The 17,539-nt window shown below is 42.6% G+C and overlaps 1 protein-coding gene across 1 annotated transcript in view; it reads left to right on the forward strand.

Annotated features, from left to right (window-relative positions):
- Window positions 1-17,539, forward strand: part of AXL (AXL receptor tyrosine kinase) — a 273,286-nt gene that overhangs the window by 238,132 nt on the left and 17,615 nt on the right. Inside the window, exon 16 of the mRNA XM_078661048.1 lies at window positions 13,175-13,296. Coding sequence (XP_078517174.1) covers window positions 13,175-13,296 — 122 coding nt within the window. The remainder of the gene's footprint in view (window positions 1-13,174; window positions 13,297-17,539) is intronic.

Genomic DNA, 17,539 nt, shown 5'->3' on the forward strand with positions numbered 1-17,539 from the left:
CCATAAGGTGATATGATCATATTTATTTCTGCTTTAAAAGAAAAAAGACAGAGAGAGAACCCAGTGGTAAACATTGGGCAACTGACACACTTGTCACCGTACTCTTGGCTGCAGTATCCCTGCAATGCTTGCCCCTTTTCACAGACTGGCTTCTTTTAAGATATAATTCTCTCCCTGTAAGGATACACGCCTGCATGTTTGTTGTCATCACACAGTGTACTGCTTTGACTCATAGCTGTACACTCTGCTGGCAGAGACGCCTGCAGGGATCCATATTATAGAAGTCAGATGTTGAGTGGTCCAGTTGTGCGTCATGTTCCTCTGATGGAAATGCTTTTTTTGTTCCTTCTATTCCATATTCAGGTCTTCTGTGGCGCTGAGCCTGGGCTTCTCGCCATCTTTAAATGTCCGTGACTCTCGTGTCTCTTTAGCCTGCAAGAATCCAAGCCAAAGTGTTGTAAGATGAGAATCCCAACCGATAAATCTTCTCAGCGCACTCTCGGGTAGCCCAGATGTTTCTGGGCGGATCTCCATCTTGGATTTACATGCATGTCGTAGAAGGCCTTGGGCTCTGAGATGCGGCCCAGCCTTGCCTTTGGAGTAATGATTCCTTGAGGCCTGTGAAGACGGCAGACGCGCCTATATGAGCACATAAACTCATGCCGTCTGATCCTGTTCTGTTATAAACGGGAAAAAGCAGTTTCGCAATATGGAACCCATTACTCATGTACAGACTGTGAACTGCATTTAATTTCAAACAGTTTGGCAAGGAAAGAAAATGTATCACATGATGTGGCAACACTGTGTACCACATTGTTAATGTTATTTGGCAGTTGTGTAGGGCACAATCTGCCACCACTATGTCACTACAATGCCTTCCTCTTGTTCAGAGTTTGACTTTTCAAACAGGTTCATTGCAGACCAGAGTCTGGTTAAGATTTGTGGAGGTATGTGAACTCCCAGATGATAACATCCCTTTAAATGAGTTGGATTTTGTTTTTTTGTGTGTTATGGGTGACAATGGAGGGCGGTACCAAACTGCTTATCTGTTTCCCGGATTGGTATTGGAGCCCAGTAGGCAAATGTATATGTGTGATAAGTAGCTGATGGTGGCTTGTGTTCTTGGATGCCTTATTAGTCAGTTCATCCCATATTGAAGCCCTGTTGATGTAGGCTTAGACTTCTCTCCCAATGTGTGCTGTTGTAAGGTGGTAAGTGTTATGGCTTGACAGACATGTCTATAGGGAGCATCTTGTCTCTCAGCTATATGTCATGCCTGTGCTGTGTTGTTTCTTAGTATAAACGTCTATCTGTGGTCTGTGAGTGTTTGTGTTTATGCGTGCCGTTGTGGCCCAATAGCAGCCATTTACGGCAACTTCTGGATGTATTTGGTTCATAAAACATGTTTAGCACAGGATCTATTGTTGAACTATGCTAAGGGTCATCTGAAAGAAAGACTTTCTTGACAATCCAAGGTAAAACAGCATTTATTACATTAAGGTTTTTCTTTAAATGTTAGAGAAGGTAACGAAACCCTAACATGTGGTACTAACCCGCCCACGATCATCCACATCACAGTAGAAACCTAATTTTGGAAGATGTAAATTCCAACTGGTGAAAAAATAAACTATTGATGTCTATTGGGCTCTCTACTCAATTGCAGTCGATCCAGTGGATTATTGTTTAGCGCTTGCTTTCCATGAAGCTTATTGTCAAGTCTGAAAGACACCCACTCGATAAGGCTAAATTTAAGCAAAGTTTTCTAGAACGTTTGGTGTGCTGCAGATGAAGTTATGCGATGGAAACGTTGTTTGTGCAGATGAATGTAGGCGAATCTTCCAGTTACCTAAAAAAATCCTTCTTAATGAAAGTAGAGTCTGTAAAAACAGTTCCTTCTGCTCAGTTCTAGATAACCACATTCTAACCCTATTCCCAAGTTTAACAAGATAAGATTCTTGTAAAACCCATGCATCTGTTGATGTCCTTCAGTATTCCACATGAGAGCAGTACCTTGTGAAACCAAAACTAGATATGCACCTCATTAAGAGGAGCCACTTTCCAAGACAGGTTATACTGTATTTGTTTTTGTTTTTTTGTTTTGTTATAGAGGTGGATCATTTGGGAATAGGGTTGGATAACAGGGATGAGGCTAATTGAACGGCGACCAAATTATTCCCTCAAAAATGAAAGTTTTTCAGCTTTACTGATCAACAGAGCCTGGTGACACAACCCACACATTTTTATTAGGAAAATAACACCCAATGAAAGTAAATATGTTTTATAGGTTCCAGCCAAAAGGTGTTTCTTTGTATTGTTGCCTCGCCTGCTCTTACCGGTCAGAGACTACCATAAATCGTCTGCTATCTGTTCACATGAAAACATTCCTTTACTTTATTCATGCAATAATATATAGTTGTCAAAGATTAGCGATATATGTACGAAAGTGTACCTGAAACCAACCTCTCATCATTAAACCACTAATACCTTTCACCACTTCTCACATATCATAGCACAATCTTTCTTATTTCGTATGAATTTTCGATCACTGGTTAAACCAGTAATAATCCTCCTTTAGTAGTGAACTTTCTCCTCTCTAACCTTTGGTGCCAGCCTAGTTTTAATTTATATATCCCAACCAGAACCTACATGGCCACGCATTACAACTGATGCTTGTTAAACCGAAACCTACAAGTTCATACTCAGAGTGCAGCAAGACGCGTTCACACTCTCTTGCATCCCTATAGACAGTTGTCATTTTCCTTTAACCAGTAAATTCTGTTATTTTTCTTTTTCTTTTTATACATCACTCATAACCCCCTTCTGTAGCGTCTACACCCTTCCAGCCACTTCCCACAGCTTTGTATCTTAGGCAGGTAGACTGCTCACCATGTAGCTGAATGTGCCAATGGTATTTTCACTATCTCTTGTACATTTGCATAAAAGAACTGGATGTGCATTATTTTCATTGGGCAAAATGTAATCTAACAATTTTGTTAGACATTTAAATCTCATAAAATGTTATGAGTTCCTGAACTGGACTCCTAATACCTTCCCGTCATGCTGTTGTACCCTTTCCAATATAATCCGCTTTCCAGGAGTTATGCTAAAAGTCACTTTACTGCCTTCCAGTGCTTGTTCTTATGATACTCTTCGCATTGTTCTAAACTTTCCTACCACAGCCCAACCAACAATCTTCTTGTATTCCCCCAGTCGCCAAACTGTAAGATAAACTAATGGCGGTTTCCTCGCAGTGACCCTGTGATCAGCGTGAAAACCAATATTATATCACGATAAATTCTACAGTATGAAATGTCCAGCGAGCTTTAACGGTGTCCACTAAAGTACTACATAGCACTTGACCAACGGCAAAGATGGATCACTCAACCATTGCTTTTATTAAAAAATAAATAAGCAAATATATATTCAATTGTTGCTGTGTGCACAAAAGCTGAACAGAGTCAAATTGCCCTACAGGGAAATTGTGCTATTTTAATACTGACTGGAACCTTTTACAATCTAGCTGGGTATGAGTCAGTGGCATGCCAAGAACACCAGCATGTCAAGAAATCTCCCAATGTCCGTAAAAGGTCTTAGCACCTCCAAAACGGGATATCATTGGAAGGGAGTTAGAGGTTAGACCATATGTTTTGCTCATAAAGCTGAAATTGTATTGTACAAGAAGTTTAGTTTGATATGGCTCCAAAAATGTAATATGGCTGCCACTTCTGCACCAAGACTGTGTATAAATGTGTTCCTTCTAATCTTCATTGTGTTCTAACGGATAGAGTGCCTGCGTTGTACGTTTCTGTATTTACCTTTTTATTTACCAGTCTCAGGAGATGAGCCAGACTGTCTTGTATACTAAGTTCTGGGGGTTAAAGGCGCGTGCGATGTTGTTAAAATGGAGGGCTAAGTAGCCGTTAGAGCAGTAATGCTCAAAGTATGGCCAGGAGGCCGCATGCGTCCCTCCTGACCTTTACATGCAGCCCCCTGGTCAACATTAGCACTGACTTAACACTTAGCACTAACATTGAGAAATATGTTAATTGAAGGTGCACACATTTATTTACAGCTTAACTGACATTAAAGGAAGTAATTAACGTTACGTGCACCACTTAAATGTAGGCACCCCTTCATTTTAAAGACATGTTGCAACTGTAAAAATCTAATAGCCTCTTCAAATGTCAAAACGTGTATTTCATTAAAATGCAGAACAACAACATAAGAAATACGCTGTTCCCCGGGGGAGGGTACAGGGGGCGTAACCAAGCCAATGAAGAGAGGGGGAAGTAGGGAGTGGGGAATCCCCCTTTCAGAATTGAAACCCTCACACTCCCAGCAAGCTAGGTGTCATGCTTCATCATTTGGGTTTTGCTCCTCGTCAGACTGGCGCTGCAATGTCTGACGGGCACCCATAAAGGGGCTCTTTACCGGAGATCTTCTGTTCCTGCCAGTTGGTGCATGTCGGTATGAGGGTTTCAGGGAGAGTGTAGACGTGTGTGAAAGTGGGAAATAAAAAAAGTTGGACCCCGTTAAAAATTGCCCGTCTGGATCCCTTGATTGTTGACTATTAAAAGGAAGAAGCCATTCGTCTTAGTACATTAGATTATATCAGTGCATTGAGATTTTTTTTCTTTAAAGTGATAGTTTGCAAATATGAATTTAGAAACATTCATGCTTCCCCTCCACCCTGGCAACACTGCAAATGGTGAGGCAAGTCAGTTTATTTTGCCATCTGAGTGACCAGTGTTCCTTTTATACATGGATAACATTATTGTTTAGCAAATTAAACGCAAGAGAAGGTTTCGTACAATGAAGTCATGTATTTCGAGGTCCTCTTATATGTGATAAAGAAGAAAAAGAAGGTAAAGTGAAATAAAACAATTGTCTAGGAGCACACAAGTGGGGAAGCCGGCATTTATCCAAGGTTTTCTCGCTTCATAATGTGCAATTCAGCCTGTATATGTACATGCTTTGCTTCCCCTATGCCCACCTTACACTCCCCAACTGCCATCAATGTGGCCCTCGATCACACCACTGGAAAAGGGTTGGCCCCCTGGAACATGTTTGCGAGTACCCATGCATTAGAGAGAGGGTTACTTTACATCGGGTTAACTTGATGCTCCGCGTGCGATGTTGGTAAAATGGAGGGCTGGAGTGGTATTAGAGGGAGGGTTGCTTTACATTGGGTTACTTTGTTGCTCCGCGTGCGATGTTGGTAAAATGGAGGGCTGAAGTGGCATTAGAGGGAGGGTTGCTTTACATTGGGTTAGCTTGATGCTCCGCGTGCAATGCTGGTAAAATGGAGGGCTGAATTGGCATTAGAGGGAGGTTTGCTTTACATCAGGTTAGCTTGATGCCGGCGTTCCTATTGGTTCTTGTTCCCGCCATCTGTGGAAAGCGCCACCTTGGCTGGCCTCGCGCTTGTCGGTCAGGCTTGGAACCGACTTGGAGCCTCCCAGCCAGGGCCTCGCGCTGCTTAGGTGACCTCACATTCTGGCTTCAGTCTAACTTCCCTCGAGCAGAGTCTGAGCCCAATTAGGACAACATAACCTCGCCCAGCTTTCACAGCTGGTGATGTCACACGCAGTCTTCTAAGAATTCTCTCTTATTGTAGGGTTGAACCTGGTTTATTTTGGTGATGGGGAAGTTAGAGGTCTAAAATGCTATTAAGTAACCAGTTTTTTTTCTCTGAGTTGGCCACCAGTTATGATCAATTCTCAGGAGTTTGGAAATGTTTAACTGAGGTTTGCAATTTTTCAAAAACTAACATCTGTATTCATTATTAGAATTCATCCTGTTTTAACATGAATCGTCTAAATCAGCATTTTGCAAGCTCTGCTCACTACGCATCCCCCTGCAGGTGTGTGCAGTCACTCACTGTAGTCAGCTGTAAGAGGACCTCTTCCTCCTTTGAAATGCAGGCCAGGTTGCGGTCTTCAATAAAAGACGGACCAGAAGCTTCAAGCAGCCAATCCACCTTTCACTAGGGATCACATCTGCACTGGGAACGGTGCATCTTCTGTGAAAAGGGGTGCTGTCCCAGTCTGCGCCTGGTTCACAGACGTAAGTGTGCACAGTAGCGCAGGGTGGTACAGTGTACCGTATCCATAACAAGGCCACTGGAATTATTTACTGTAAATGGGTTCATCTGCATGAGAAATTGCTACCTCATGAGGCTTCACCTCCAAATTTATTGAAAATTCAGGAAATTATTTATTTGAAGGATTTATATAGCTCAAACAAGAGCCTTGTGGGTATCAGAGCGCTTTACATGGCAGATGTTGTAAACAGGTACAAGCATAGAAAAATAAAAATATAGATGATCCCGATACAAGGTGATCACTAATACAGACTAGTAATTATATTACAGTAATAAGTAAGTACTTCAAGTGAATTTAGCCATGAGAATCGCTTTCACTTCTTTTTTGAAGGAGGGCAGCAGAATGGACAAGTCAGTAAAGCACTGTCTCCCCACAAACCTGCTTTAGCATTAAGAGGTCAAGTAGGCACCCTTTGCTCATTGGCTCCCTCGCAGTAAAGTGGTTAGTTTGTCACCATGTTCCCAGTTTCATATTTCCTGCTAGGATGTCAGCAGGACTCTACATCCCTGCTTAAAACACAGATACACACCAAAGAAGTGGGAAGATGCCAATGTCTCCCTCGTTTCCAATGTTGTGCCAAGGGTGTTTCATGTAGATGGAAGCATTTTAAGGCAAAGCTGACCCAGATTCCTTGGTAGAATGACACACTCTGTTGGGTACCATATACCTGCTATTGCCTTTGTAGAAGGAAGAAAGAAAATGAATGTGTCCGTCTGTAATACAACTAGTGCTCATGTAAAGCACTCTGATACCTTAGGGTCAAGTTTGCGCTATATCAAACTACAAAAAAAAAATTATGGTCAATGTCTGCCCAGTTTCCTCCTCATAAGGAAGTGGTCCTTATAGCACTGTTTGCTCTGTTGTTATTGGTGAATCAAGCAGTCCGCAAAGATGTAATGGCCAGGAAAGCACTATCTGCTCAGATCGTACTGATGAATGAAGCTGTCAGTAAGGCACCCTTGCCCACTGTTTCCCTCATGGACTAATGTGGTCAGTAGGGCTTAGAGGTGCCCTGTTTCTGCTGAGGATGAAGTGGTCAGTAAGGCAATGTCTGTTCAGTTTCCACTCCAGAATGTAGCGGTCAGTGAAGCACTGTCTCTGAAGGTTCCACTCCAGAATGAAGAGGTCAGTAGGGAACTGCCTGCTCAGTTTCCACTGAAAAATGAAGTGTTCAGTAAGGAGCTCTGCGACCAGTTTTCACTCCAGAATGAAGTGGTCAGTAAGGCAGAATGTCCTCAGTTCCTTAACCTCTTGAGTGCTCATGACGAGCTGAGCTCGTCATGAGCCACGGCCGTTAGATAGGACGCTCGTACGCTGGGCTAATTCCCCTGCTGTGCTGAGCGTTCCACTGGAACGGGCGTGGTCATGACGAGCTCAGCTCGCCATGAGCGCCGTGGCTCATGACGAACTGACCTCGTCATGAGCACCGGGGCACCGTGCGCGCCCCCACGCTTCCCAGCACAGCGGGGGGAAACAGCCCCGCACGGAAGGGTTAAGCATAATGAAGTGGTCAGTAACACATTGTCTGCCCTGTTTGCACGGCATGATGAAGAAGTCAGTAAGGCACCCTCTGCCTAGTAGTTTTCATGGCAGAATAAAGTGGTCAGTACGGCGTTGTCTGCTCCGTTGCCCAGTTTTCAGAATTAAGTGGTCACTAATGGGCTATCTGTCCAGTTTCCACTCTGGAATTAATTGGTTATTAAGACACTGCCTGCTCAGTTTCCACCGCATAAAGAAGTGGACAGTAAGGCATGCTTAGTATCCACTACAGAAATAAGTTGCCAGTAAGGCACTATCTGCTCAGTTTCTACTATAGAATGAAGAAGTCTATAAGGCACTGTTTAATTTCCACTGCAGGATGAGTAGTCTATAAGGCACCGTCTGCTCAGTTTCTACTGCAGAATGAAGTACTAAATAAGGTAGTATCTGCTTAGTTTCCATCGCAGAATGAAGTGGCTAGTAAGGCACTATCTGCTCAGTTTCTGCAATAGAATAAAGTAGACTATAAGGCGCTGCTTAGTTTCTACAACAGAATGGGTAGTCTGTAAGGCAATACCTGCTCAGTTTCTACTGCAGAATGAAGTTCTAAATAAGGCACTATCTGCTTAGTTTCCATTGCAGAATGAAGTGGCCAGTAAGTCACTATCTGCTCAGTTTCTTCTATAGATTGAAGTAGTCTATAAGGCACTGTTTAGTTTCCACTGCAGAGTGAGTAGTCTGCAAGGCACTCTCTGCTCAGTTTCTACTGCAGAATGAAGCAGTAAGCAAGGTACTATCTGCTCAGTTTCCACTGCAGAATAAAGTAGTCAGTAAGGCACTATCTGCTCAGTTCTGCTATGGAATGAAGTAGTCTATAAGGCCCTGTTTAGTTTCCACTGCAGAATGAGTAGTCTGTAAGGCACTATCTGCTCAGTTTCTACTGCAGAGTGAAGCAGTAAGCAAGGCACTGTCTGCTCAGTTTCTTCTATAGATTCAAGTAGTCTATAAGGCACTGTTTAGTTTCCACTGCAGAGTGAGCAGTCTGGAAAGGCACTGTCTGCTCGGTTTCTACTGCAGAATGAAGCAGTAAGCAAGGTACTAATCTGCTCAGTTTCCACTGCAGAATGAAGTAGCCAGTAAGGTACTATCTGCTCAGTTTCCACTGCAGAATGAAGTAACCAGTAAGGTACTATCTGCTCAGTTTCTTCTATAGAATGAAGTAGTCAATAAGGCACTGTTTAGTTTCCACTGCAGAATGAGTAGTCTTTAAAACACCTTGAATGCTAAGGCAATTCCCGCTGGGTGCTGAAAGCTCCAAATTTGCCTTGTTCATGACAAGGTCAGCTCGTCATAAGCACACATTCAGTGTACTGCATGACGAGCTGACCTTGTCATTAGCATTGAACAGGTTAAGGCACTATCTGCCCAATTACTCCTGCAGAATGAAGCAGTAAGCAAGGTACTATCTGCTCAGTTTCTTCTGCAGAATGAAGCAGTAAGCAAGGTACTAGCTGCTCAGTTTCTACTGCAGATTGAAGCAGTAAGCAAGGTACTATCTGCTCAGTACCCACTGCAGAATGAAGTAGCAAGTAAGGCACTATGTGCTCAGTTCTGCTATAGAATGAAGTAGTCCATAAGGCACTGTTTAGTTTCCACTGCAGAATGAGTAGTCAGTAAGGCACTATCTGCCCAGTTTCTACTGCAGAAGGAAGCAGTAAGCAAGGTATATGTCTTGTATTCAATCATAATCCTGGATTGTAGATGCAAAAGAGAAAGCCTGATAGGAGCAGCCAAAGAGCAGTGCTTAATTTGAGCCAATGGTTTCCGGTGCTCAGCACCGGCACTTAATCATCAACACTGGCACCAGTGTCATGAGCACCAGTTAAGGATACACTCATTGTTGGTACGCACAGGCAGTTTAAGTAATTTGCCCTGATTCACAGAATGTTGCGCCAATACCGAGACTCAAACCTCGTTCCCCAGCTATGAAGTCTGCCGCTTGGCCATTATGTCACATCTTTCCTTCACTTCATGGTTAGTATTGTATTGTATTTTATTGTATTGTAATTGCATTTATATAGTGCTTATTACCCCTTACAAGGCGTCAAAGCACTTTTTCAGCGAGTTGCACGCTACCCCGGGACCCATAAAGGATTAGTGTTGAATTAGTATAGTGAAATATGAATATAATTTAAGTGGTGGATAGGTTAGTCAGTTTTTTGGATTTGGAAGGATAGCAGAAGGATAGACGAGGAAAAAAGTTCTGTATTTATATAGCGCTTTTTACTCCTGATGGGGTGTTGAAGTGCTTTTTTTGGCAAGCAGCACGCTACTCCGGAAACCCATAAAGGATTAGTGGTGAATTAGTATGGTCAAATATGAAAGTAAATGTAAGTGGTGAATAGTAGTTATTTGGAGTGAGAAGGGTAGCAGAGGGATAGAAGGGGAAGAAAGGTTTGCAATCATATAGCACCGGTTACCCTTGATGGGTGTTGAAGCGCTTTTCTGGCGAGTAGCACGCTACTCCGGAACCCTTAAGGATTAGTGTTGAATTAGTATAGTGAAATATGAAAGTAATACCAGTGATGGATATGTTAGTCAGTTATCTGGATTGAGAAGGGTTTGCATTTATATAGTGCTTGTAACCCTGATGGGGTGCTGAAGCGCTTTATCGGCGAGTAACACGCTACTCTGGAACCCATAGTTGACTATGAGGAGAGCCCCGGCACATGTTTTTTTACAAATTAACCACAGCCAAAGAGTACAGCATTTTCTAATCGTGGGAAAGAGGAAAGTCGGTCATAGGATTTAAGGAATGAAGGTTGACGGGGCCAAGCTGGTGTTCCTCGCGCAGCAGTCACCACGTGGTCAGAGGGAGCTATTCGCTGTCCAAGGGGTCCGCCATGTTCCTGGGAAAACAGATGAACAGGAAGTGTCTCCTATTGGGACACATTTGTTTTCCTTTTACATTCCTGATGGCGGGCTCTGGAGTGCTGTCTCTGGGGGTGGAAGGAAGCTATTGCTTTTGCAGCTTAGGGAAAGAAAGGCCCGTGGTTGTGTTTTAAGCAGGGTCGTTACAGTCCTGCGTCTATGCTGGAAGGAAATATGAAACTGGGGCCTCCCCTAGCTCGCGGGCTAAATTCTTGCACTTTTCCTGACATTTGTAGCAGGAAAAAGAAGTCGTGTAGAAATAAAACACTGACAATACATCCTAACATGTCAGTATTTTTACAAAACACATTTATTACTCATGTAGAAATCATTAGGTGCTTTAAATCAGTGGTGTGCAAAGGCTTTTTTTTCCGCTGACAAACTTTCACGCATTTTATGATTTTTGTCCTTTACAAATGTTGCAGTGTCCCGGTGTAACTTTTAAAAAAAATATCTGTGAGATAATTTTCACTCTATTGGAATTCTTCCAAGATGAAACATGTATGTTCTCTGCAAGTCTAACTTTTATAGTGTTTTTCTAAAATCGTAAAACATTGGAACTTACACAACGTTTTCCCAGAGCTTTCCCGCAATTGCAAAAACATATTTCCATTCCGTTACTTAAAATGTCTATTTCTAGTAATAAACAGATGTCAGAAGACAGAAAAACATGGTGTGTGTCAGTGATTTGTGTGTATTATAGTACAGTCTAGCCCAGCTTGTTTTTAGATTATCGTACAGCTGTTAGCAACCCTCAAATCAAAATGGAGGGAGGGGGAAGAGTGAAGACAAGGACTTATGACCCCCCCCCCCCCCATAATAAGTAATCTGAAAGAATACTCCTGACTCAGGACTTGAGAGACAGTAGAAACACTATAGTAGCTGAGGACAACAGATATAGACACTGTTATTTACAGGGCGAAAACTCTTCACCCACCTTCAAATGGCATGCTTCATTATCGGGACCCTCCTGGCACCGGTCTGAGTGATAAATTGGAAAAAGTAGAACTTGGGCAAGGTTAATCACAAAATGACAGGCAACCCAAACAGTCTGCAACTTAAATAATTTACTTGTTACTCATCTCACTATGTTTACACAAGTCAATATTTATTGATAAGTAAACATCATTTTTCTTTTTTCATTCATCAATATCTGATATTTATTGTATATATAAATCAATCAATATAATATTTTATATTTTTCAATTTTTACATAAGAAAGATTTTTTTGGGGGGGAGACAAAACATACAATGAGTGAGCTTTAAAACACAATCACTAAGTGAACATGTAAGACAAATTTATAAACAGTGAATGAATATTTATACAATCTTAAAAATGCATTGACGATAATTCGAGAAACTGGCGGTGTATTTCTTAACCTACGCGCCTTTCAGCATAGCCTTTATAAACCGGTAGATTAATAGATATGGAGGGTATCTCTTAAAACTCTTTTAACAGAGCAGCAGACTGTATGTGCAGCAAGAGACTCAAGGGTAATATCAATAGTCATAGAGTTGGCCAGAATTCAAAAACCTGTTTTGGGTTTTTCTTGAGGCCCTCTAATTGTCTGTGTGGATCCAAAAGTGAAGGGCACCATTTAAGGTTAAAGGGTTCGTATTCTCTGTTATATTTTCAAATTGAGGCGCTCTAATTTTCTTCGTGGGCCCAAAAATAAAGAGCACCGTTTTGAGGATTAGTGGTCCGTATTCTGTAGCGTCTTCAATCTTGATAGCAGCCTGCTAACTTGTACTAGGTAGAATGCGCCGATATAGTCGTCCTTTAAAATGTTGTAGTAGTAACAGCCTTCTCTATAATGTGCGGCTTTCTGCGTCGGGCTTATTTAGGTTTGTAGTAACCTTACGGGTCAAATATCAAATTGAAGTCTCCATACCGGTCTGAGTGATCCCACTGCGAGCTACCACACTTGTGCAGGGTAGCTTGTGAGGTCGTATCGGGGTGGTAGCAGGATGGGTGCTTACTGAAGAGCAGTGGTGGATATTGTATGAGGGAGTTGTAGTGCAGCGGGGAGCAGGTATAGGTCAAAACAACTTTTTGGTGACAAAATATTTTTTTTATTATATCCCTAACAGTAGGTTAAAAGAAGGCGGGATTAATTTGACCAGTACAGAGATGCCAACTTATTTCTGCCCAGCATGTATCCTCAATCAAGGTGTACGGCCGTTCATCAGATCTCCCTGCTATCAAAGCACATCAAAGAATTGATCAGAGAAGTGTAGATATCATAGATATAATGGATTTACAACTAGTAGTCAGGGCTCAGGGTTGTGGATCCACCTGGTTGAGGGCCTGTAGTAGGAAGTTGAGTGAGAGTGCATCATATATATAGGTCATAGCTTAAAATTTCCAAACAGAAAGGTTACAATTCATATGGCGCAAACACTTCTGGGATGAAAACATAGTGCAATTCACAATGTGGGCACCACACACATATCTCTTCTTTAATACAACCATCTACTCTTACCCATCATTCTTGGATCTAGCATCATCTCATCTCTAAGTAAAGACTCTGGCCCACGTTCACTATAGACAGAGATAAAGTACATAGGTGAAAAATCTAAAATAAGGTTCACCCCTGACCTCTTGCTTTGTAAGATGAAGCTGAGAAAGTCACAGATTTTTGCTGTTTTTCTTTGTGCAGGTGTTTGTCTACAGAATACGGAGAATGAAGGCTACCCTTCCCCTGTGGTCCTCCTGCCATTCATGAAACATGGCGATCTGCACAGTTTCCTGCTCTACTCCCGCCTCGGAGACTGCCCGCTGGTAAGTGTAATGCGAACATAAAAGCCCAAGTATGGGTTTTAGGTAAACATAACGTGCTGAACAAGTAGCCTCATACACCATCTGACTCACTCAACGATAGGCGACTGCTTGCTCATTCACCCACTCCCCCATAAGTGCACTCTCAGATGATGCAATTGAACAAGGACTTTATGTTGCATATAGGATAAGGACTTGTCAGAGCCTTTCTGAATGTCATACCTATGTACCACTTAATGGTACTTGAAGACTGCCAACTGTACCAGAATACATTGTCCATACTATATGCTGTTTTAGGGGACGGGATGTAGGTTTAATTTGCAGTTATAATTCCAAATCCGGTGTTGCTGAAGGAATGTGGGGCATATTTACAAGCCCCTATCGCCTCCGCAGTGTCACTTTTTTGGACACTCCGGTGGCATATCATCATTCACCATATTTACAAGGTGATGCCAGTCCTCTGCAGCAAAACGACGTGCAGTGGTTGTTGCTGTGGGCATTCCACCGCAATACCCCTTGCTTTTTGACGCTGTCACAGATTTACAGGTCTAGGGCAGTGCCAAAAACGAAGTCCAGGGAAGAATGGCGATACAAGGTAAAAATATTAATTTCTCCTCATTTTTTGCTCTTTCTACGGGTGCTGCATTCTGCAGCACACATAGAAAGAGGAAATCGCTATTATTGATTGTTTATATGCAGGAAGGTGTCCCTTCCTGCATATAAACAATCGCCCTGAAGTGCAGGCATCCTTGAAACATGGCAGCAGGGTGCCTGCGCTGGAGCTATTATAGAAAAGGTGGTCCTAGACATCAAATTCCACACACAATGTTTGATATTAATTCAAAAAACTTTTTCAATTCTTTTTATCATGCAGCATAGATCCTGCAATGAAAAAAATTTTTAAGAACAGAAACACAAATAGCCCAAAGAGAAACAAACAAACAGGTGTCCAATATACACACAAACAATCGATTCAAATGTTGTAAAAGTAGAGGAAAGAAAACTCTACAATTTATTCTCAGTAAAAATATATATATAAATTTCAAATTTTTCTAATACACAAATATACAATCATTGCAAAAATCAAATGGGGTTACCAAAAGAAAGATAGAGCATATAGGGTGGGAAAGTCAGTGCTCATGTGAAGGAGAAAGGAGACCAAGAGGTCGGGAAATGATAAATCACAGAATTGTTATTGAGTCATTGGTTTTGAAAAAAGAGAGCCTGCCCTCAATGGTTATTGCAAAGAAGTGTCAGTTTTTTGACTTTGCGGCGGTCAGTTTATTCAAAACTTTGTATCTTCAGTGGGAGTGGAGTGGGCAAGGGCAGTCGAGATGCAGGCTCAACAAGAGGGAGATTGTCGACGTTTCGACCCAAGGATATGAAGGGCAGTTTGTATCCTCATGGACGGGTCTTCATCAGGACGGGAAAAAAGGATAAAGGGAAAAAGCTAAGTTACATTGTATGCATGTAACCCCAGCCGTGTAGACGGACACCTGTAACAAAAGAATTTGAGGGCTCAGTATTTGGAACCAACACGCATGGAGGTTTACCAAAGATCAGTACTACCAAGGCACTCACCCTTTAGTGGTGTGCCACTTTGCATAAATCAATTCGGTTTTTAGAAAGCCGTCCGTGCGTGCTCTCGAGTACTGGAGAAAAAATGAAAACACATTGCCATCAGTGCTGTGTTTCAATTCAACATAAAAGACATGGGCTGGACTAAGACAGTACTACATATAACGGCGTTACATGGAACCATTCGACCAAGCTGGTGGCACTCACCCTCGCTGTTGTGCGCGACCGATGATGAGCGATCAGTCCGTCAAACAAAATACACGCTGTGTCTGTAGACAATAATGTGTATTTCAGTAAATAGAACACCAGTCCAAAAGTTAACAGGAAGGGAAATTTGTTTACCCAAGCGTACCTGCTCAATAGCACTGCGTGGCCTATCTCTGGGGGTCTGTTTGTCCGCGGCTGCTGCGTGGAGAACACTCCAACATGCTAGTGGCCCTCGCCCTCGCTTCGTAGGGCAATCGATTAGTCCGTTGAACCCAATACACGCTGTGTCTGTAGACAATAATGTGTATTTCAGTAAATAGGGCACCATACCAAAAGTTAAAAACAGAAAAAGCTTGTTAACCCAAGCGTACCTGCTCAGTAGTACTGCGTGGCCTATCTCTGGGAGTCTGTGGGTCAGCAACTGCTGCGACGGGCTCAAACGGCGCCAAATTAAGCAGTGGACGTTGGGAGAGCGTGCGCGTCACTGAGACGGCATGTAAGAGGCGCCGTCGTTGCCTAGCAACAAGTGTAATTGTTTGGAAGACAGACTTCACGTGTAGGGAAGATGTATGACATCGAAAATAAATAACACAATACATTTTTACAAGATGTAAAACGAATCATATACATGCAGATTTGTTTAGAAGACAGACTTCACGTGTAGGGAAGATTTAGGAAAACGTATGACATCGAAAACAAATAACACAATACATTTTTACAAGATGTAAAACGAATTATATACATGCAGATAACAGAATCATATACATTTTCCTATGCTTGCCCACGACAGGAGAGAAAACAGCAAAGATCTTAATACAGGGTAGCCATTTGTCTTGTCGTTTCCTCATATTCATTAAGGCCCCGATTAATATGCATCCATTTGCATTCTCGAAGGCTAAGTGTACTGGCAAAATTTCCACCCCTTACATTAACTTGGACTTTCTCCAGGACCCACCAACGGATGCTCTCTGGTGGATGTCCAAAAGTCAGAAAATGATCCACCAAGGGGGCCCCTTGTACCTTACAGCGAATTCTGCTTACATGTTGCAGAATGCGGGCTTTTGCCTTCTGTATGGTCTGACCAACATATAGAAACCCGCAAGGGCATCTGATTGCATAAATAACGCCAGCTGAGTTGCAGTTGGTTTGTTGGCGCATGGTGTGGGTGTAGTTGTTGTACGTACACTGTTTAATTTCCAAAGTCATGGGACAGGCTTTACACGAGCCACATTTATAGTGGCCGATTACTGGTGGAGTGTTCCAAAGGGTTGTTTGTATGTTGCTAGGTTTACTGTGCAGGAGCGATCGGACTACATAGTCCCTCACACTCCTTCCTCTTCTAAATGCATGCATCGGAGGGTCAGGGATCCCTATCTCATCTGCCACTAGATGCCAATGCCCATTTATGATTCTCTTAATGTCACTACTCCTGGTGTTAAAAGTAGTGACACAGGTCATTCTGCTGTTGGTATCCTTCTTTCTTGTTTTTGGTTCGAGGAGGAATTCCCTGTGGCAGAACCAAGCTTTTTTTCGGGCCTTCTTGAGCAATCTCCTTGGATAACCTCTGTCCACCAGACGCTCAATTAGTAGCGAAGATTCATTGAAGAAATCAACCTTACGGCTACAATTCCTACGCAACCTCAGGAACTGCCCAAAGGGTAGGTTATCCCTGAGGTTGCGAGGATGATGGCTTGTGTACCGAAGGAGGGTGTTTCTTTCGCTAGGTTTTCTATAGAGTGTGGTTCTGAGGTGTCCCTCATCTTCAACTATGCTGATATCAAGGAAATTAATCTGGTTATCACTAAAGTCAAGTGAAAACTGAATATCATTGGATCGGCTATTAAGCCAAACATGAAAGTCCTTCAACAGTTCCTCACGCCCTGCCATATCATCAAAACATCGTCTATATAGCGTCGATATAGGACGATGTTACCATGGAAGGGGTTGGTCTCATTAAGTATAAAGTTATGTTCATAGGCGTTCATGAATATTATAGCTAGATCCGGGGCAAAGCTTGCCCCCATGGCTACGCCCTTTGTTTGGACATAGTAGTCTCCATCAAAGTAGAAGAAATTTTTCTTCATGGCAATTTCTAGAAGATCCAGAATAAAGGTAGTCGGGACCTGACACGGTCTCGGCCTCTCTTCCAGAACCCCTTTGATGACTTCAAGTGCAGCCTCTTGTGGGATATTGGTGTAAAGCGAAGTTACATCCATTGTTACCAAAAGGTTTTTATTGCGGTCAAATGGGTACTCATCCACCAGTTGTATTACCTGCATGGTATCTCTTAGGTAAGCCGTGGTTGCCTCAGCAATAGGTTTTATAAATATATCCACGTACTTACAGAGAGGTTCAAGCACTGAACCACAACCGGAGACGATCGGTCGTCCCGGGGGTTTCTCTAGACGCTTGTGCACCTTAGGGAGCGTGTAAATCGTCGGTAGCCTAGGGTGGCTATTAT

The sequence above is a fragment of the Lissotriton helveticus genome, chromosome 9, assembly GCF_964261635.1.
Source record: "Lissotriton helveticus chromosome 9, aLisHel1.1, whole genome shotgun sequence".
Taxonomy (NCBI): domain Eukaryota; kingdom Metazoa; phylum Chordata; class Amphibia; order Caudata; family Salamandridae; genus Lissotriton; species Lissotriton helveticus.